The sequence below is a fragment of the Onychostoma macrolepis genome, chromosome 04 (assembly GCF_012432095.1).
Source record: "Onychostoma macrolepis isolate SWU-2019 chromosome 04, ASM1243209v1, whole genome shotgun sequence".
Lineage (NCBI taxonomy): Eukaryota > Metazoa > Chordata > Actinopteri > Cypriniformes > Cyprinidae > Onychostoma > Onychostoma macrolepis.
The window spans coordinates 23,225,302-23,247,101 of record NC_081158.1 but is presented as its reverse complement, the minus strand read 5'-3'; the positions used below and the strand labels follow the sequence as shown (position 1 = coordinate 23,247,101).

The following is a 21,800-nucleotide window of genomic DNA, read 5'->3' as shown; positions in this document are numbered from 1 at the left end:
TGCACCACATCAAAGGGACGATGGACGGGGCCATGTACCGTTAGGGCCAGGGCATTGAAAATGGGTCGTGGATGGGTATTCCAGCATGACAATGACCCAAAACACACGGCCAAGGCAACAAAGGAGTGGCTCAAGAAGAAGCACATTAAGGTCCTGGAGTGGCCTAGCCAGTCTCCAGACCTTAATCTGTGGAGGGAGCTGAAGGTTCGAGTTGCCAAACGTCAGCCTCGAAACCTTAATGACTTGGAGAGGATCTGCAAAGAGGAGTGGGACAAAATCCCTCCTGAGACATGTGCAAACCTGGTGGCCAACTACAAGAAACGTCTGACCTCTGTGATTGCCAACAAGGGTTTTTCCACCAAGTACTAAGTCATGTTTTATGAAGGGGTCAAATACCTATTTCACTCATTAAAATGCAAATCAATTTATAACTTTTTTGGAATGCGTTTTCTGGATGTTTTTGTTGTTATTCCGTCTCTCACTGTTCAAATACCATTAAAATTATAGACTGATAATTTCTTTGTCAGTGGGCAAACGTACAAAATCAGCAGGGGATCAAATAATCCCCCAACTGTATCTCACAATAGCAACTTTGTTTCTCATAATTGCGGCTTTACAACAGATCTCACAAAATACCTTTACGTCTCACACCAATTGTGACTTTATATTTTACGAATGCAACTTTGTTTCTTGTAACTGCAATTTATAATCTCACAATTTTAAAAACATAAAACAGTTGCAAATTGTTCTTGTAATTTTATATTTAACAATTGCGACTTATTTTTTCATAATTATATTCATGACAGTATCTCACAAAGTAACTTTACATTGCACAATTGACAATGTCACAAATATGCCTGCCTGCCTGTTTCTCATAACTTCATATTTCGCAAAACGACTTATAACTCAATTGTAACTTTCATGACTTTTGTCACGATTGATATCTTTACAGTATATTTTACAAGTGACTTTATAAAGTGGCTTTATATCTTGTACTTGAAACTGCAACTTTATATCTCAAAAGTGTGACTTTTTACTTTTTACTGCATCTATATACTGTATTCAAACTTTATCTCACAATGTTTTATTACCCTAAAGGGCTTCTCTGTAGCTCAAACAATATAACATGGCACTATAAAGCCAAGGTCATGGGTTAGATTCCCAGGGAATGCAAAAACTGATAAAAAGTGTACCCTGAATCCAGTGAAAGTTGCTTTGGATAAAAGCGTCTGCCAAATGCATAAATGTACTGTAAATGTAGACAGCAATGGACTTCCTTAAAGCATATATGACCTCAAGGCTAACTATGCACTACACCTTTTCACTCACTGCTGTTTTGAGGGATTTCTCATTTAACATTTCCTGTCATAAAGCTACTACCTTGAGTAACACTCACACATCTTGTTCCAGCAGGTAAAGAAAACACCAGGAACTGGTAGATAATTACAGATAATTATCACTCATGTCACAAAATGAGCTAACATGATTCAAATCAAACAATGCAGGATAAAGATAATTGCATTTTATGTCATAACTCAGCATCAGGAAAAAAAAAACATTCCTGTCTTAGCCTTCCTATCCAGACATCCATTTGCAGAAACCAAAAGAGGAACAGATACGCAGACCAACCCATCAAGAGCCCACAGGGTATAGAATGCCACACCATCCAAAACCGGTTTCCACGGCAACCTGAGCCGAAAAGCCCGCCACAGCATTTACAGCAACCCTCAAGTATATATTTCCTCCAGAGTTCAGGGAAGGCGGGTGACCACCGCTATAATTCAATGCAGAAAGACATATCGCTCGCTGAAGAGCTGCTTTAACGCTTTGCCTTCGGCCACCTTTAAATCTAGAACAAACATGCTGTAAGCCCATGGAGGCATTTTTTATCTGCGGAGGAGATGCTTTTACGGGCGCTGATGCGTTTTTTGGCACCACACATGAATTTTCTGAACCACTGGACCGCACACACATCATTTTATGGGTATGAATTCAACCGTCCCAACTGAAGGCTGAGATTACAATACCCTGCACATTTCTGAGAAACACCGGAACAAAAAACGCACGCTAAGCTGAATTTCAAACGCTTCCCTGGAATTAGGGAACTCAGGACAGAGGGCCTGTGTCAGATAGCTCTGTGTTTGTGCACATTTAGCAAGACAACAGTCATTTATTCAGAAAAGAAAAACGCCACAGGGGACGTGTGTAGATTACTTTATCAATGTTTCTAATCAAAAGATGAACATTCATCACAAACCATTAGTTTAATACCACAAAAAGTTGTCTGTGATTTCTTAGACATGACATTATTGGATCACCTCAGGGACAATGGGGCTGTTGATGGCCATTTATATTTAACTAGGTAAGTCAATTATACATCAACGTAAGCTCTTTCACACTCAGATTCTAGGAAAGCATTCAAAGTCTCATAACATGGCATCTGGGAGACAAAGCTGAAAACAAAAACGTGACAATAACAAACGCGGAGGGAGCGGGTAATCACAGGAGAAACTGACAACTGCGTACAAATGTTTACGAATGATGGCATGTATTACGCACGCACACACACACACACACACACACACACAAACACTCTCTGATTAATAAGTGAGAGATTAGGAAATGACCTGTGTCATATAACAAACACCTGATCTGTAAATATTGATTACGCTTCGAGTAAACAGCACTGAATAAAAACAGCAAGTGACAGATGGAGAGAAAAAAAGAGAGCAGACCAGATATAGTAGCCTGAGATTATGCTGAAGACAGTATCTCAACAAACATGTGTCATACAAAATGTCTTTTTTTTTTCTTCATATGTCTCAATTCTTGTATATAATTATTATACATGCAGTTGAGCACGTATAACTTTTACTTACTGAACTGGGTCACACTTTATTTTAACAACAAATATTAACAACCATTAACTACCACTTTTGCCCTAGTAAACTCCTAATTTGCTGCTTAGTAATAAGGTAGTTGTTAAATTTAGGTATTGGGTAGGACTAGGGATGTAGAATACGGTCATGCAGAATACGTGTTTTATAAGTACTAATAAACAGCCAATATGCATGCTAATAAATAGTGAGAATTGGTCCCTATACTAAAGTGTTACCATGAAAAGCATAGAAAGTGTTTTAAAAGTATGAAAAAAGAATTGGTAGTCTGAGAACATAAATCCCATCTGGGCGTTTCAGAGTGTTATTACTGGGTGGAATCAGTGGGCAGAACAGCTTGTTTATGAATGAGAAATGAAAAGTATGACCCCACTAAGAACATCACATTATCAGCAAGCAGCTGGTAAATAGTTTCAAATAAAGATTGCATAAAGCGTCTTAACTCATCTCACCTCATCAAGGACACATGTTATCTGGGACAGGAAACAGTGTATACCAAAACATTATAAAACAGTGTTTTTCTCATGAATAAACATGAAATTATTGTGCAAATACAGAAAAATCTGACTTAGTTCACCACTGGCAGTAGCAAGGCAATATCTGCATTACAAAAATAGGTGTAATTAAGGGTAATTTCTGTGGCAAATCAAACAAAAATTGACAAATTTAACGGCAATACAAAAGATATTTCGGAAGCATAATTAAAGAAAAATTATTTGAATATTAAAAGGCATATATAGAAAAAACAGTATGACATGATCAATTTCATAATTTTTCATTATGAATGATGGAGTTTCAGTACATTCCTGTAACTGAATACAAAAAGTCACAGAAGGATACTCTGTTTTGTCTTCCTCCGGTGTCTGTCATGTGTTTTCCACAGCTCAAGAGCAGTATGAAGTTCAGAAAAACACGACTTGTTATGTCACACAAACACCTGTTGGAGGACAGATGGCAGGATGTCTGTGGCCTGCAGGCTCTGGAGCAGTCGCCGCACTGTGGCTTCTCTTCCGTTCCTCTGCGTCCACACCACCAGCCCAGCGAGCACCTGACTCTGAACCGCGTGGGGGTGGTCGACGCAGCACCGGTACAGATCCGCAGAGGACAGGCCCAGATCCAGCAGCACAGACTTCCACTCTGAACTGAGAAGAGCGGCCAAGCGGTTCAGATGCTGCGTGGTTGGAACAGTCGGAAGGATGTGGTCAGGAACACCACACTGAACTGAAAACAAGAAACAACGTATGATTTCAGAAGTACAGTAAGTCGTTACACAAGCACATCTCATTGAAATAATTACAGGACAAAACCAAATAATAAATACTGTAAGGAAATTGATCCTTCACAGGGAGTTTGATTGACAGGCGATCTGACCAATCATAATGCCGAATCTGCCATTTTTGTCCAACAAACAAACCAGACAGGAGAGTAGATTAACATCAGTGGACTTGGAACTTGAAAAATAGTGTGTATTGACATATTTCCGCAGTTGAAACAAAATACCTTCTGATGTTCATTCATGTTTATTTTGTGCTATAACTGGTAAAGAGGAAGAAATGATCAGTTCACTTGCCACTTGAACCGAGGCGCTACAGCAGGGGTGTCAAACTCAGTTCATGGAGGGCCACAGCCCTGCAGAGTTTTGTTCCAACCCTTCTCCAACACACAAACCATCTAGTTTTCAAATAAGCCTGAATGACTTAATTAGCTGTATCAGGTGTGTTTAATTGGGGTGGCATCTAAACTCTGCAGGGCTCCGGCCCTCCAGAAAATGAGTTTGACACCCCTGCACTACAGCGATCAGTCATGACACATTAAAAAGCCACAAAACGGCATTTATTGTTTTCTCTTTGCTCCATGCTGTATTTTTCACTGCGTGAGAACATGATGTGTGGCATTAGAGCGCCATGGCTTGTCAGACATAGCAACAGTAATAAAGAGGGGCGGGTCTTTGCGAAGGTTCAGTTGGGATTGTTTGCATTCAGAACTGGTTCAATCTTTCGTAACCGGATAATTTCTGTGATGTTCAATTCTGTTAAGGGTTCTTTAACATCTCCTTGTGTGTGTTGTCCTTTTTGTTTGCATACAACAACTAACATAAAGCATGACCAGAGTTGTCTAATTCAAACAAATGGTTCTTTTGAACTACAAAAAAAACTACAGAATTGAATTTATTTAAATGCAGAATGTCTTTACGACCACATGAAACAGGAGATTTTCAGACGTGCATTCCAACTTCAGCGCCAGGCGATAGTCAAACGAGCACAGAAACAGTACAGGTGATGAATCAGCTTCAGTAGAACATCAGTGAACTGCGTTCAATTGTAATCAGTGAACAATAGTAATGTTATCAGTGATACTCGCCTTCAGTCATAAAAAAATGCCATTAAACAAATATTAAAAATATACTGTCTTTATGTTGTTTCTATATTAATTTGAAGATTGAATGTGAAATTATTGCAGTATAAAAATATATTTAAAAACTTTGATGTTAGATGGGATTTGTCACAAATTCGGTTCGTGGACTTCCATCCATTTGCCACCAGATGTCAGATGTTCTATTGACTCTCACACCACACAGATTATTACACATCACCCTGAACTACATTTCCCATCATCCATTGCACTGATTACACACACACACAGCTGTAGCCAATCAGACACTCTACATAAACCATGGACTTCCTCTTTCTCACTGCCGAGTATTGTAAGTACATATCGCTACTCTAGCTGATAGCTACTTTACGGAGCCTGCTCAAGTTTTCTTAGTTTAGTCTAGTCATAGTTCTGCCTAAGTTTTCCTAGTCTAGTCATAGTATTGTCTTGCCTGTTTTTCCTGTGTTCAGATTCTTGCCCGTGTATCTTGGATTAACCCTTTATATTATTTGATATTATTTGCCCTTAAACAAGGTCCACGATCGCTAGAGAACCATGTTTGAGAATTTTTAACCATCGCTCACTACTCTGAATTACCAGACTGTGTTTTGATAAACATTTTCTGTGATGGCATTAATCAACCACTACAGTCTAAGCTTAGACATGAGGGTCCGTGTTCGTCACTCAGTCAGTTTCTGGACTATGCTGTCGGTTCCTCATTCACCGGGGGTGTCGTGGAGGAGGAACGTGACGTCATGCCCATGCCTATAATGGCGGCTGCGGCGTTTAGTCAACCGCAGGCTCCATGACATTCGAGCATATTGATCGCAACTCCGGTGATTAAACTCACTCGTGAAATGGCGGCCGCACCGGAGCGCACTCCCATAATGGCAGCAACAGCGGAGCCCGTTCACAAAATGGCGACAACACTACTTCGTCATGTCACAGCCACCATCCTTGAGTCAAGTCAAGTCACAGCTGATCTTCCTGAGTCAAGTCACAGCTGATCTTCATGAGTCAAGTCGTCACAGTGGATCATCATGAGGCAAGTCATGTCAAGTCACCGCTGATCTTCCTGAGTCAGGTCAAGTCACAGATGATCTTCCTGAGTCGAGTCGAGTCACAGTGGATCATCATGAGGCAAGTCAAGTCACCGCTAATCTTCTTGAGTCCAATCAAGACACAGTTGATCTTCCAGAGTCATGTCATGTCTCAGCTGGTTGTCCAGAGTCACGTCACGTCTCAGCTGATCGTCCAGAGTCACGTCACATCTCAGCTGATCATTCAGAGTCACATCACGTTGCAGCTGATCGTCCAGAGTCACGTCACGTCTCAGCTGATCGTCCAGAGTCTGGTCACTTCCTGTCTTTTACACCCAGATCTCCGAGGTCAGTTTGTCAATATTCCAGACTGGCATCCAGCGTGGAGGATCCACTGCTGGTGTCAGCAGGCGCAGCTGGTATCCCCAAACCCACTCACTCTAGCCCTCCGGTTCCTGAACTTATTCCCCTGTCTGAAGTACTTCCCATGATGGGGTTTGCTTTTTGGTGTGCTTGGGCTGCATACACCACCACAGAAATTCTGGAAATGGCGGTGGCCACTGTGATGTCTCCAGAGGTGGCGGCTGACACTGCAGAACCTCCCGAGTCAGTGGCACTGCTGCTGCGTTCCCTGAGGCAATGTCGCATGCTGCAGTTTACCCAGAGGTGGTGGTGTATGCTGCAGAACCACCCGAGGCGGCGGTGCTCGCTTCAGCTCCTTGTGTGGTGTTTGCGCCCAGCAATGCACTTTCAGCCTGTCATGTCGCAGTCGAAGGAACGTTGATGAACGCTGTACCTGTCCTGTCAAGGAGAATGTTAATGAACTCACCCTGTTTCCTGAGGGTACTGCTGTAGAACTTCCAGAGGTGTCAGTGGTATCCGTCTGTGAACTCCCTGTTTATCCTGTCTCGGCCAAGGAGGCCATCTGTGAACTATCTGCCTGTCCTGTCACGGCTATGGAGGCCTTCTGTGAACTCTCTGCCTGTCCTGTCACGGCTACGGAAGCTGTCTGCGAATCCTCATCCTGTCCTGTCATGGTTATGGAGGCCGTCTGTGAACTCACTTCCTGTCCTGTCACAGCTATGGAGGCCGTCTGTGAACTCTCGTCCTATCCTGTTACGGCTATGGAGGCCGTTTATGAACTTTCCCCCGGTCATGTCACTGGCCATGAACTCTTGCCCTGTCTCAACCTAGCAGCAGAGGCTGTCTGTGAACTTCCTGACTGTTCTGCTGCGGCTACAAGGGCCATTCTGGAACTCTGGACGCCAGTTAACTTATCTGATTTTGTGCCAACCGCCAATTCCATTTCAGTCAATGCTTTTGATTTTGAACGATCTGTCTGTTCAGTCACAGTCAATAAGCTTGATTTAGAACTGTCTGCCCGTTCAGTTGTCATCAGGGAAACTATTGATGAACTTTTTGTGTTCCCCGCCTCGGCCCTTGAGACTGCATATGCTCTGTCTGTCTTTTGTGTCTCAGTTTTACCTAGACGCCAGTCTCTGCCTTGGTGGTCTTCTTCTCCATCTGCTCCACCGTGGTGGTTTTCTGCTCCGCCGTGGAGGTCTTGTGCTCAGTCTGCTCCGCCGTGGTGGTCTTCTGCTCCGTCTGCTCTGCCATGGTGGTCCTCTGCTCCACCCTGGTGGGCTCCTGTTCCATCTGCTCTGCCCTGGTCTCCGGCTCCGCCCTGAGTTGAGCATTTCCCATCATCCATTGCACTGATTACACGCACACAGCTGTAGCCAATCACGCGCTCCACATAAGCCATGGACTTCCTCTTTCTCACTGCCGAGTATTGTAAGCATATATCGCTACCCTAGCTGATAGCTACTTTACGGAGCCTGCTCAAGTTTTCTTAGTTTAGTCTAGTCATGGATCTGCCTAAGTTTTCCTAGTCTAATCATAGTCTTGTCTTGCCTTGCCTGTTTTTCCTGTGTTCTGATTCTTGCCCGTGTATCTTGGCTTAAACCTTTGCCTTGCTGTTTCGGATTACGTTTGCACCTTACCTGGACTATTGCTCGTATTATCGGGTTACCCCTCTCGTCAAGCCCTCTGGATATCATTTGCTGATCGAAGACCCACGCTTGCCCTAGGAATACCCTTTGTCTTGCCTCATTCATGTCCATTTGCTGTTTATTGACCCATGCTTGTTTTCGACCATGATGATGAATAAAATTCTGCAGATGGATCCGAACATCTCATGCTCTGATAATTCCGTAACAGGATTAATTGCGATTATATACACACACGTGTGTGTGTGTGTGTGTGTGTGTGTGTATGTATTAGTGCTGTCAAAGTTAACGCAAATTCATTTTAACGGCACTAATTATATTAACGCAGCGCACATTTTCTGTTTGAACCGTGGCCTAGCCCGTAGTTGGAGAAATGGAGATGCACAGTGTTGCCAACTTAGCAGACCCCTTTAGCGACTTCTGAAACTCGCTGGTACTGCCGTGCGAGCACGAGGTCTTGCTTTCCCAGTGCGCGCACACCTCTCTCTCTCTCTCTCTGTGCGTCTTCTCTGTTCAGCGAGTGGCGGAAAGGAGCAGCGCTTTCATTTAAACACAGATATTATGATGCTTCTCTAATTTTACACATAAGTAGGCTATAGTCGAAATCACAGCACAGCAATTGTCATTATCGTATGTGTATTTGATTTCATCAGACGACGGCTTGATTATCAGGATTTTTGTGCAGATTAACATCTTGGAAGGAAGAGCTGGTTATGTAGTCTTAAGGGGTTGCGTTTCAGTCACTATTTCATATTCATTCCGTTGTCTGACAACCGAAACAATAAAATAAATCAATGAAAACAGCTGTATCAAAATACAGTATGTGGGCACAGAGAGGCTAACAAATCTAATAATAAATAATAAATGTACATTTTGCATGTTCAGAAGAAGTGAGCTGCCCTGTTGTGCAAAAATGTAAACAGGTTTGTGTAAATAAATTGCTCAGTGCAAACAAAAGAGAAGTAATTGGAACCTGGTATTTATTTTTTCATGTGTCTAATAGACATGAGCAAGTCTATAGAAAAACATCTATAATCTTTGATACATGTCTAGTCTTCATGCTCTGTTAACTATGGTTTCACTAATAATAAACATATATTACATAAAGCATCCATATTTGTCCATGCCCATGTTGATTAGAGTATTAAAAACATGAAAAGTATTGATTTAAGGTACATTTAGAACAAATAAAAATGTGCGATTTAAATTGCGATTAATCACAAGTTAACTCATGACAATCATGCGATTAATCGCGATTAAATATTTGAATCGATTGACAGCCCTAGTATGCATGTATATATATGTATGTGTGTGTGTGTGTGTGTGTGTGTGTGTGTGTGTGTGTATTCCTTATTAAATCCAAGTCCTTAACCAATTGAGTTTTTAGTGGGAGACATTTATATATTTCGTCATCTTCAATTTATGTTGTTGCTTTTTTTATCCTTCATGTTAGATATGACGTGGATTTGACTGTACTTGGTAAAAATAAATAAATCCAAAATGTCTAAGTCCATGTCAAGTTTGTGTTCAAGTCCATTCATAATTGCAGTCTGAGTCCAAGTATGCCAACACTAATACTGTGTGTGTGTGTGTGTGTGTGTGTGTGTGGACACACACGCACGCACGCACACACACACATACATATTTATATACTATGTATATACATATATATATACTATGTATATATATATATATATATATATATATATATATATATATATATATATATATATATATATATATATATGCTGTGTTTGTTATGCCATTTAAAATTGTTTTGGCTGAATCAGAACTATCAAATTTGTTACAAACAGTTCCAGGAAAATAAGAAATAAACAATGCAAGCAAAAGAATGTAAGGGAATGCTGTACAGCATGTTTTATTCATATATGCTTCACTGTTATAATACACTCAGGTTACCACTAAACGGCTTGAGATGACAAGCCATGCATGTGTAATTCTGACCTCAATAACAGAAGTTTGAGGGGGTCAGGGGACAAAAAACAACATCTCTAATATGATGCAAGCATATTTATTTGAATAAAACATGCTCCATGCACTAGTGGAACAGCTTAAACTGCTGAATAAAATGTAATATTTTATTCAAAAAGCAGTGATAAGTCTTTTATGTCTCTACATGAAGCATCAGTAAGTCAAAACATATTTACTGGACTGACTGAGAATTTACATATAAAACATAAATTAATTTAAATTAAAATGATACATACACATAAAAAAGCAAACACCATTTAATTATATTGGAAGAGAAGGACTAGGAAAAATATTTAACCATTCAAAATAAATTTCTAGGTGGCGACATCAACATCCAATATTTCTGTCCCTGTGCAATAAAGACACGTCATTGTTTTCGTCCCAAGAGAATAGAGATGTGTTTTATTTGAGCAGTGGGGATGAATGGAGCAAAGGTCGATTTGAGAGTTTGTTTTGAGTGTTCCCAAATTCTTCACAAAATCAAGGACGTCCATTGATTTCTGTCGTCAAGAGACAGGAGTGGCCACACCAGGCCATGAGAATAACAACTCTCTATCTCTAAGGCAGAACATTTTAATAGCTTCTGAGCTGAATCTAACACTCTTGCCATTGGCATTTCATACATTCTTTCCTATAATCTTCAATAAAGGTTTCAGATTGTTCAGAAACACATTTAAAAACAGTCATTATTTTTGCAGTTACACTTGGTGACACTAACAGGTGCAGAAATTGCCCACTTCAGCTTTAAGGGAGCAGAAAAGATTCAATTCAATTCCTCTTCACTGTTATAAGCGCTCAAAAAACCAAACGCAGTAATTCTCCACCATGGATTTGGACACTTTGCGATAGTTCTTCACAGCTTTAAAGCTTCTAGACCCCTGAGACAAAGATTAGTGTGTTGAGGTGGCCCAACCATCAGCAATAAACACCACAAAGAGGATTTCACACAGCAAGTGCTGGTTTAGTAAACAGGGGTGAGCTGGTAAAGATCCAACAGAGCCATAACATGTCTGTGGCAATACTTTATCTGATTAATGGCACACGGTGGTGGAGGAACACAAAGGAAAAGTGGAAAAAAGACAGTCAGAGACAAAGAGAATAAAGATAAAGTGCAGAAAAGACATTGGGAGTGAACATAGAAATAGGGTAGCAAGGAAAGAAAAAAATCAATCCATAATAGTGGTCAAAAAAATGGCCAGTGATTGTTTTAATGTTTTGTATTAAAATAAATGTTTTTAAATATTAATATTGTAATAATATTATAACATTAATGTCATTATTACATAAACATATAAAATATGAATACTATTATTTTTGATATGAACATAAATTCATTTACATTCTTAAATAAAATAAACTAACAAAATCTTACAAATCTTTAAGTACACATTGTCATTTAACAATTAGTAATGATACTGAATTAACTGAATTAACAAAAAAAGCTTAATTCTGACAAGGAAATTACAAATTTCACAGATTTCATCTTGCTGTTTAATAAGTGAGTCAGATTTATTAACCACTCTGATGAATTCATTTAGTTAATTCAGTAAAGGGATACTTTAGATGGATTGTTTGTGACTCCTGAAACTTCTGTGGATTACATTCCGTGTTTGTTTTTGTGTACAGTTTCGCCATTGTACTCTATATATTCACAGGCATATTTATCACCCCTGTTTATTTTATTTTGCTGACAAAAATGTCTGATACTATATAGGTTCCCATGAAAAATGTAGCATTTCAGTGACATTTTTAAAATGGTTAAAAAAAAAAGTGCAAAACACAAGTCAGTAATGTTTACGACAAACTAATGTAAAAGGGATATAGCGATCACAATTAAAGTTGATGAAAACAAAGAAGAAAAAAATTGGGAAAGTAAAAAGGGGTTTTACTTGAATTTTTAATAAATCATAATGAATCCATTAGATAAATGTTAAAAGGATAAAAACAGTGTAGGAAGAAAGAACGAAAACAGAGAGAGAGAGAGAGGGTGCTCTGCAAAGAACATTGCCTGGGTTTTGGCGAAATGCTTAACTTTTCTGAGAATTGTTTCTTTTTTATAGGATGGAGCATTCCAGCTTCAATTTCCATGCGTACATGTGGACACTTAACTCCAGATTGCTGGAGGGAACAGATTGTGCACTTTAAGAACGTGAAGTATGCAGAAGCCTTGATCTGAGGGGACAGTTACAGTACCTTAGTCTTAAGAGGCCGTAAGGAGACACATGTAGCTCTGATGTACAATATATATAGCCTATCCATCATGCTTTTGTTATAAGAAGTGTCCGTGAGTTCGTGTATAACAGCAGAAAATGTTTACATATTTAATTAAACATCCCTGTGAGAGGATGCAGTAAATTTGAAGGACTAGGAATATGTTTTTTTTTTTTTTTTTTTATAAAGCCAATAAAAATACAGACGTGAGCGAGCGTGCATGTGTGTGTGAGTTTGAATTTCCTAAAACAGGTCACTCTGTCTCTCTAGGAAAAGTAAATTCGTTAATTTTGGGCAGGGTGATAGTGAACCGCCCACACACAGCCTCTAGGGAACAGCAAGCTGTGTCGTATCTCTGGAAAATTCCACGAAATCTCACAATAAACCCTGCTTTTCAACAAGCGTGATGTCACAGGACTGGGCTTGTTTATCTGAAGTTAAAAAGAGGGAAAGTCACAGGCGTATAAATCACCATAATATACAATATAGCCAGAGAATTTCACATCTAACCTCACATAAACCTGCAGGATACCATCACAATGTGACATTAATGTTCCTGTTTCCTCTTGAAGAGAGATGGAGACAGTAAAGGAGGGTTCACTGAGGACATTCAGGCTCAATACAGGTGCTTGTGAAGACTGATCATGTGAAGATTGAAGATTGATCATGATGAGACAGAACAAACATGATCATGCAAACAATCCACAAATTACTTCAAATTAGCTTCAAATTAAATATAAGCAAAATTTTTGATAATTAAAATTGATTTTTAAAAATTAAAACGGCCTGACTTTGGTGGTTTGATGTGATTGGCTTCCTCTGAGGTTGTACATTTCATACATTCAAATGTGATTTCAGTACATTTCAGTTTTTATCAGACTTTAAATGTTCCATCTCATCCCTAATGACCGCAATTCTGCTGCCTAAGGAAGGAATTCCAGTTGGATTACTGGATGTACTGCAGACTGAAAGATAAGATTACACCTCTTTCCAATGGAAATGTCCGGTCAAAAATATGTGGCTAATGTTTGTACATCTAAAGAAAAAAGAATGGAATGAATACGTTTACGCACGAAAATACATCCTTTGTGGAAAGTATACTCACTGACACAAGGACTATCAGACCAGAGCTATTAATTAAATTAAAATTAAAAACATGATACATTTTTATATATATATATATATATATATATATATATATATATATATATATATAATTAAAACAATAATAAAAATAATTGTTTATTGTAATTGTAATATAATTTACATTTATATAATTATGTATATAAAACAAAAATATTACATTACTACATGTATATTAAAATTATATATAAAATTAAATGTGTGTGTGTGTGTGTGTGTGTGTGTGTATATATATATATATATATATATATATATATGTAGATAAATACACACACACACATTCTATTTTATAAATAATTTATTTTATTTATATAGAATGTATTCTATTTTATATCATTATTATTATTTTATATATTAAAAATATTACAATAATTTAAAAAGTAATAATCGATTATGTTTTTGGTTGGCTCTGGCCTCACAACTTTGTTGTCAGTGATCAGGGCTGCGTGGATCTACGATCAATTTAGGCTTACGATGCTTTTGGGTAACGTAGCCCAGTATCCCTTCCACAAAGAATAGATCTTCTTGGGTAAACTTATATGTCTGCCATTTATAACGTAGGTTATTATTTAACTTTTTAAAGTAAAAAAATGTTTAAATGTTTTTTCTGGAAAAAAACTGCTTGCAAAAATAAATTGTATCGTGTTTTGCATCGTATTTCTCAGTAAAAATATGAGCAGGGAAAATACAAATCTGAACTGACTGGGCCAGCACAAAAACACTTAGTGGTTTGTTATTTTTCAGATGACTGACACAATCAGTTGAAGTCATTAATCCAGCTCCATATAAATCAGAATGGCAGCAATGCATGCAGACACAAAATCTCTCTGTTGTCGAACTATAAAGATTTGCCTAGACAGATGGTTTCATGTTATGAAGTGGCTCAAAATGTTCTAATGGAGCATAAATCTAAGACCTATTAATTGTCCTTAATAGACCCCATGTGTAAGCCTTGGCTTTGGGCACATGAACAAAAAACAATCTTGTGTGGCTAAATTGGCTGTGGACGCTCAACATCTGATCTCGATAAACCAAACTGATCTCGAATGATCCAAACTGTACCAATATGAGAGTGTCGTCTCTGTTCGTCAATACAAAATATTCCTAACAGATGCAGCACATCAAGGAGTCAGTCCGAGTGTAGAGTCCAGCTGGAACGGCCGAGCACTGCAGCCCGCTTCCACATTCTGACAGGAAGACTCTCCTCAAGCCAACGTTCCTGGAAATCAGACTGTACTAGAGATGGGTGGAGGGAACGAAAGAGGAGAGTCAATGTGATGTTCCAACAAAAACAAGTGAACAGCACTGTGCTGGCTTGTTTCAAAAGCAAATTATTAAAAGTGCCTTCCTGCGTTCGTCCGTGGGTGAGGCAGGGAGGCGACAAGTCACACGAGGAGAAGAGTCCGGCTTAGCCGACACTAATGTGATTGTTACTAGGAACAATCTTGCTTGCTATTATAAACTGCCTTGCTTATACATTTTATACGCGTCAAGCATTCGGTTAAGCATGTTTTCCTAAAATAAAGACCCACTATTTTTATAATAAATTTTTGCTATCTATGTAGCTGACTTGATCCGTTCAGTTAGCTCGCTTCCTGTCGACCTATACTGTCCTATCTAAATAAAGGCATAAAACGCCATGAATAAATCTTTTTTTAAAGTTATATTCATGTAAAAATATATTTGTATTTCATATAATTATTACATTGATTTCTTAAAGATAATATGACACTGAACACTAGAGTAATGGCTGATGAAAAGTCAGCTTTGCCATCACAAGAATAAATAAAATCTTAAATTCATTCAAAGAGAAAACTGTTATTTTACACTGTTATAATGTTTCACAATATTACTGTTTTTACTACATTTGTAATCAAATAAATGCAGTCTTGGTGAGCATAAGAAACTTCTTTCAAAAACATAAAAAATACTTAAATACCTTAAAGTTAAGAATGATGTTAGTGTATATTAAGAGTTGGAACCATTCAGGGGTTATTACCTGCTCACTATGAACTCAGGATCTCTTAAAGGGATAGTTCACCCAAAATGTATATATATAAATCACGCAAGCACACATTGTTATCAGATTATCGGTCTATCCACGACACAACTAGAGATGTTTCTGTGTCTGCAAATGCATCTCCCTCACTGACTACTTCGTCCTGATCAGATTCAGAATGGTCAAAACATGATCTACATACATATGCTCTACATATATGATCTATAATTTTCTCTGATCCTTCCATTTATGCCGATCGTCTTGTATTCGGACCCGGGAGATATCTCGTCAATGGCCTATTCCGTTCCAAACCCGCAAGACCTTCATTCATCTTTGCAAAAACAAATTACGATATTTTGGACGAAATCCGAGAGCTTTCTGACCCTGCAGCTATGCAACTAACACTTTCAAGGCCCAGAAAGGACATCATTAAAATAGTCCATGTGACATCAGTGGTCAAAAATAATGACTTTATTCAACAATTTCTTCTCTTCCGTGTCAGTCTCTGTGCGTTGTGGTACTGTCGTGAATGCACGTCGAAGTCTGACATGGAAGAGAAGAAATTGTTGAAACAAAATTATTCTCATAGCTGCATAAAATTATGGTTGAACCACTGATGTCACATGGACTATTTTATAGATATCCTTACTACCTTTCTGGGCCTTGAACGTGTCAGTTGCGTTGCTGTCAGAAACTCCCGGATTTCATCAAATATATCTTAATTTGTGTGAATGAAGGTCTTGGAATGACATGTGGGTGAGTAATTAATGACAGAAATTTTGGGGTGAACTAAACCTTTAATTCTTCAAAAAAAATAAAAATTGTGTCCCCTGAAGAAGAAAAAAACACCATACAGGTTTGAAATGACAGATTTTTCATTTTGGTTGCACTATATTGTCCAGCAGTTTCTGTGCTTCTGTTATACAGAAACAGGATTGTATGTGAATGTTTTACCATATGTATGCCATAATATTATGTGCTGGATATCTGCTTTAGTTCTCAAGCTTTTTTATAGACTTTGTGGGCGACACTGGCATACACTGTAAAAGTAAACACATACAGAACGGTGCAAAAGCTCTTGACATGAATCGGCAGCTGCTGGGTATTACAGAGGGTGACTAACAACGTATAAGGGATTGACCTGAAGATATAAGACACACGCAAATGCAGCTGTGCAAATAACAGATACTATAGTCTTCATGGTCTGGTAGCACCAGTCTGGTGGACACATGTTACTGATCATGTAGGGCAGTGTTTGTCAACTTCCTAGACATTCTGTTCTAATAGGGAATGCAAAAACAACGCTAAATGAAAACTAAGTTTGAAAAACTAGTGTAGCATATGGTCTTGCAGAATGTGCTTTATAAGTAACAATAAACAGCCAATATATTAATAGGCATGCTAATAAGCAACTAGTTAGTGAGAATTAGTCCACATACTAAAGTGTTACCATTAGTTTTAATAAATTTCCATTTTCGACAATTCTTTGGTAAGTAAAGAACAAAACAACTACAAAAACATGGCCTTTTGTCTGATCAAGGTCTCATACAAGCCAATTTGGAAAATAAAGCTTCCAGAATGACTCACAACTGCACTAACAAATAGTCACCAAGGGTTCTGAGCATGCTAACTTCTGCTATAATGGAAGCCAGTTGTGATAAATTTGTCTAGAGGCCTGCCACAGAACATTTAGCTTTGTAAACAACTTAAAATTCAAAACCTTACAGCATCAGGTACGATAATTCCCAGAACCCGTAAGTGAAGGCTTAAGGAACCATTTGCATAATGTTCCTTAAAGCGAGCATCTCATAAATAAACATGCAAATATGCATGACTCGCAGGTGTGCAAATGGACTTTAAAACGAGGATATTGTGTCCCCACCTGACTGATCTCGGTTTAAAAGTAGGTAATAAGATCATAAGGATGGTGCTTTGTTAAATTCAACCAGCACATGCATCTCATTTATTAATGTGTCCGTGACACTGCAGATTCAGAGTCTGTCACAACGATGGAGAATGAAAGCGAGTTGAATGAAAAACACGTTCCCATGCCAACAGAATGACATCACTGGTGTCAAGATCCAAATTCACAGCGACATGAATATTAATAATATGAGCAGTGGATGACAATAAAAGCGGGAAAGGAAGAACAAAGCACCACAACCGTTTGTGTCCCTGAACGACCCCTGACGATCTATTAAGCTAAGAAGATCTTAAAATTAAAGCGAGTACTTAAGTGTGAAGAATGCTTGCTCAGAGTAGCGCTCGTCCTCGACTTCCAAGAAATTTGCAAGCACGCTTCTTTTTTCCCTCCTTTTCTTTTATGCTTTCTCTTGAACTCCACCCCATCCCCCAATTTATTACCATCTGAACCACAGTAAGTCAATAAAATCTTCAGCTCAGTAACTGGAGACAGGAGGGAGAGGGAGAGCAGCCAACAAACGGCTTTGATTATATTTTTCCTAGAAAGGAGGATGCTCGGCGAGAGTGCTGGGCCGCAGCGCTAGTGCCAGGAATTAATGCAGCTTTCATGGAAAACCAGGGCAGCACACCAAGCCGGCCTGGCCTTGAGAGACTCAAAACACAACTTCAGCTCTTTTTTTTTCTTTTTATACTTCGCTCTCCTTCTGTTTTTCTTTTTACGTCTTGTTTTTCTAGGAGGGAAGGGGTTGGGTTTTTTCAAAGGTGTTCTGGGGTTCGGTTAACTGACTAAAAAGGGGGATGCGGAGTGGTTGTTAGTGGGTGTTCTGTTCTCACACGGAAAAAACAACAGAAAGCAGATAATAAGCCGTCTTTTAGCGAAACAGCAGCTGAAATATACGTGGTGCACGTAGAGAATATCATTGTTTTTAAAAACGTCTGAAACCAGACTGGTGTAGATGTAAATAAGGCATTTCACAGACTGTAAATATGCAAAAAGATTAGTTTTCAAATCATATGGAAATTTGCTATGCTTTAAATGCATTTGCTGTAGGTTCTCTAATAGATTTAGTAATAGAGGGTTTAGTGTTAGGAATTAGAGGAAGGGCAATTCAAGCACTTGTTATTTAACCCTGCGGTCAAAAACAGGAGATGTAATAGCTTGACCTCTAGCTTTCATAATCTCAATTCAAAAATGAATAGTCTCATTATGAGACAGAGAGTGAAATCAGATGAAACTGGGAGGGAATACGAGGGAACAGAAACGCATCTGACAACAAAATGCTTTTTTAGTGCAGCTGGTGCCTTGAAATGGCTTAGAATAATGTTATGCTTATTTTTCATATTTTTATTTTATTCATATATTATTATTTATATACAGTATTTTTATTAAAAGCTATACAATACAACTATAACAATATTAAAATTAAATTTTTAAATTGTATTTTTATATTATATATTTATTCTCTTCACACATGTATGACATGCGTGACTCAGTGTCTGGAGATATATGTGACCCTGGATGACAAAACCAGTCTTAAGTGTAAATTTTTCGAAATTGAGATTTATACATCATCTGAAAGCTGAATAAATAAGCTTTCCATTGATGTATGGTTTGTTAGGATCGGACAATATTTGGCCGAGATACATTTGAAAATCTGGAATCTGAGGGTGCAAAAAAATCTAAATATTGAGAAAATCGCCTTTAAAGTTGTCCAAATTAAGTTCTTAGCAATGCATATTACGAATCAAAAATTACGTTTTGATACATTTACGGTAAGAAATTTACAAAATATCTTCGTGGAACATGATCTTTACTTAATATCCTAATGATTTTTGTCATAAAAGAAAAATCGACAATTTTGACCCATACAATGTATTTTTGGCTATTGCTACAAATATACCCCGGCGACTTGAGACTGGTTTTGTGGTCCAGGGTCACATTTGTCCAAACAGTGTAGGTTTACTTATCCACCTTATTTTTCAAGACATAAGTAATGTAAACTATTTTCTGTGAATATGTGAGACTTCGTTAAGTGTAGATAAATAACTAGAAGATAGTAAAGTGCAGTAGACTATATGGTAAAACAATTTTCACTACAAATTAATGTTTTTATGATTACGATAATAAAATAATATGATAACAAATACTAGTTTGCAATAGCAAGACTGTTTTTTGCAGAAAAACGCAAAAAAAAAGACTGACACCGGAAGCTTTGCACATTTACAGTAAGTTACAAATGGCCACACCCACTCTTATGTTAACAATAAGGTTCACACACATGTTTGTGTGCGCTGTGTGTGTGTGTGTGTGTACCTGGTATTTTCTATGTTATGAGGACCAAATGTCCCCACAAGTATAGTAATACCAGTGAAATTTAAAACAAGCTTATAAATTATACAGAATAGGCTATTCTTTTCTGAAAATCTACAAATGCAGAAAGTTTTGTGTGAGGGAAAATACAGTTTGCACAATATAAAAACAATTATGCCTATGGACCCTGCTAAAAAAAAATAATAATAAAAATAAAAATTAGACGTCCAATAGAAACCATCACAGAAATTCCAATGGTTTCCATTAAAATACCATTATAAACCATTAGCTTTTTCCAGTAAAACCATTACAAAATTCCTTTTTGTAGTGTGTTTTGGGCATTTTTCCAATAGGATTTAACATCCCACCAATAGAATCCATCACACACCAGTAGACACCATTATAGTTTCCATTAAAACCAATACAATTCCCATTATAACCATTAAAACCATTACATTTTCTATTGTGTTTTGGGCAGGGTTCTATTGTTTTTTTCAGCAGGGGAAATGGGAACCAGTTTGTTTGTTTGTGTGTGTGTGTGTGTGTGTGTGTGTGTGTGTGTGTAGTCATTGTGATGATTTAATTTAGTTAGTTAGTTAGTTAGTGAGATATATTATAAGATGTTTTCTATTCCCTAAACCTCACACAAAACTTTCATGCATGTTTTAATTTTCATTTAAATTTCATTTCATTTTGTGGGTACATACACTTAGCTATCCAAATGAGGACATTTATGGCATTTGTGCTTACTTTCTTTTTGTTTATATTATTTATTCATTGTTTTTTCCAGTTAAAGATAGCCCAAAGGGATGATATGTCAGATGCGGCTCAAACGACAGCCAAGTACACCCACGCAGGACTCACCTGTGAAGGACAGAGGAGGAGGAGACTCTTTGTCTTCAGCACACAGTCGCAGTAATTTGTCTTTGATCCAGGGAAAATCTTTCTCTAATGACTGAATAAAGTGATGGAAGGCGCGCGAACCCCGCGTGGGCAGAATATCCAGCAGCTTTAGCGTTTTTTTCCTATTAGACGACTCAGACTGAATCTCCTCTAAATGACTCTCCGTTAAGATCTCCTCCTGGTATAAATACTGTATGATCATGTCGTCCACTAAAAGCTCCTCGACCAGAAAAAGCCGCTGAGATCGGAGCAGTTCTTTGTGTTTTGGGTCCATATTTGAACCCGATGACCCAGTAAAAAGCACAGTCTATAGTGAAAAACCCTGGTTCTTAACCACAACAACTGACTGAACTATGAAGAGTTTACTACAGCAGCCGGGAAAACGTCGGCGAATCCTTCGTTAACCTATTAATAATTGTTGGTAAATGCACATAAAGGGGTGTTTGTGAATATATCACATACATATCATAAGTTTGCGCTGTTGGGTGTAATACATACTTTTCCGCGTAATGTCGCATTTGTTTTCTACCGGCTGGAAACGTGGAGCAGGAGGAACTAATTTTTGCCATCATTGTTGTTCCCGCATTTGTGTAATGTGTGTAAATAAATTGGGTAATTTATACTAATCATTGTGCAGAATAAATAAAAATACTCCGAGAAATTGTATTATAACCTACATAACATAATACAGCTGTATTTATCCCTTTTATTCAGACACAGAGACACCCATCCAGAATATAAAACTGGATTTTCTAGTTAGGCTAATACATTCAAATATTAACAAGCGTTCTGTATTATTAATGCAACACATTTTATAAATCTTTAGAATGTGTTATGTCTTTACTTTCAAAGACATATATTGTGGTAACAAACCTAGAGCAACTCAGCAACCACAGTAAATGTTTGTGAAGGATTATAATTACAATCCTTTCTTCTGTCTCTCTTTCTCTCTCTTCTTTTCACATGATGTAGAGCAAGTGATATTATTGAGTGATGCTC

The 21,800-nt window shown here is 38.1% G+C and overlaps 1 protein-coding gene across 1 annotated transcript; it reads right to left on the bottom strand.

The window, feature by feature from the left end:
- Window positions 1-2,211: 2,211 nt before the first annotated feature.
- Window positions 2,212-21,293, bottom strand: cradd (CASP2 and RIPK1 domain containing adaptor with death domain). Its single transcript, XM_058773906.1, has 2 exons — window positions 20,763-21,293; window positions 2,212-4,118 (listed from the first exon to the last, which is right to left on the bottom strand). The coding sequence occupies exons 1-2, from the start codon at window positions 21,073-21,075 to the stop codon at window positions 3,823-3,825; spliced, it is 609 nt and encodes a 202-aa protein (XP_058629889.1). The 5' UTR covers window positions 21,076-21,293; the 3' UTR covers window positions 2,212-3,822.
- Between the last annotated feature and the right edge of the window lie 507 nt (window positions 21,294-21,800).

Coding starts and splice junctions, on each gene's coding strand:
- cradd (XM_058773906.1), bottom strand. CDS start 21,075: ATGGACCCAAAACACAAAGAACTGCTCCGATCTCAGCGGCTTTTTCTG. Junction 4,119..20,762: donor TCCTCCTCTGTCCTTCACAG/GTGAGTCCTGCG, acceptor TCTTGTTTTCAG/TTCAGTGTGGTGTTCCTGAC.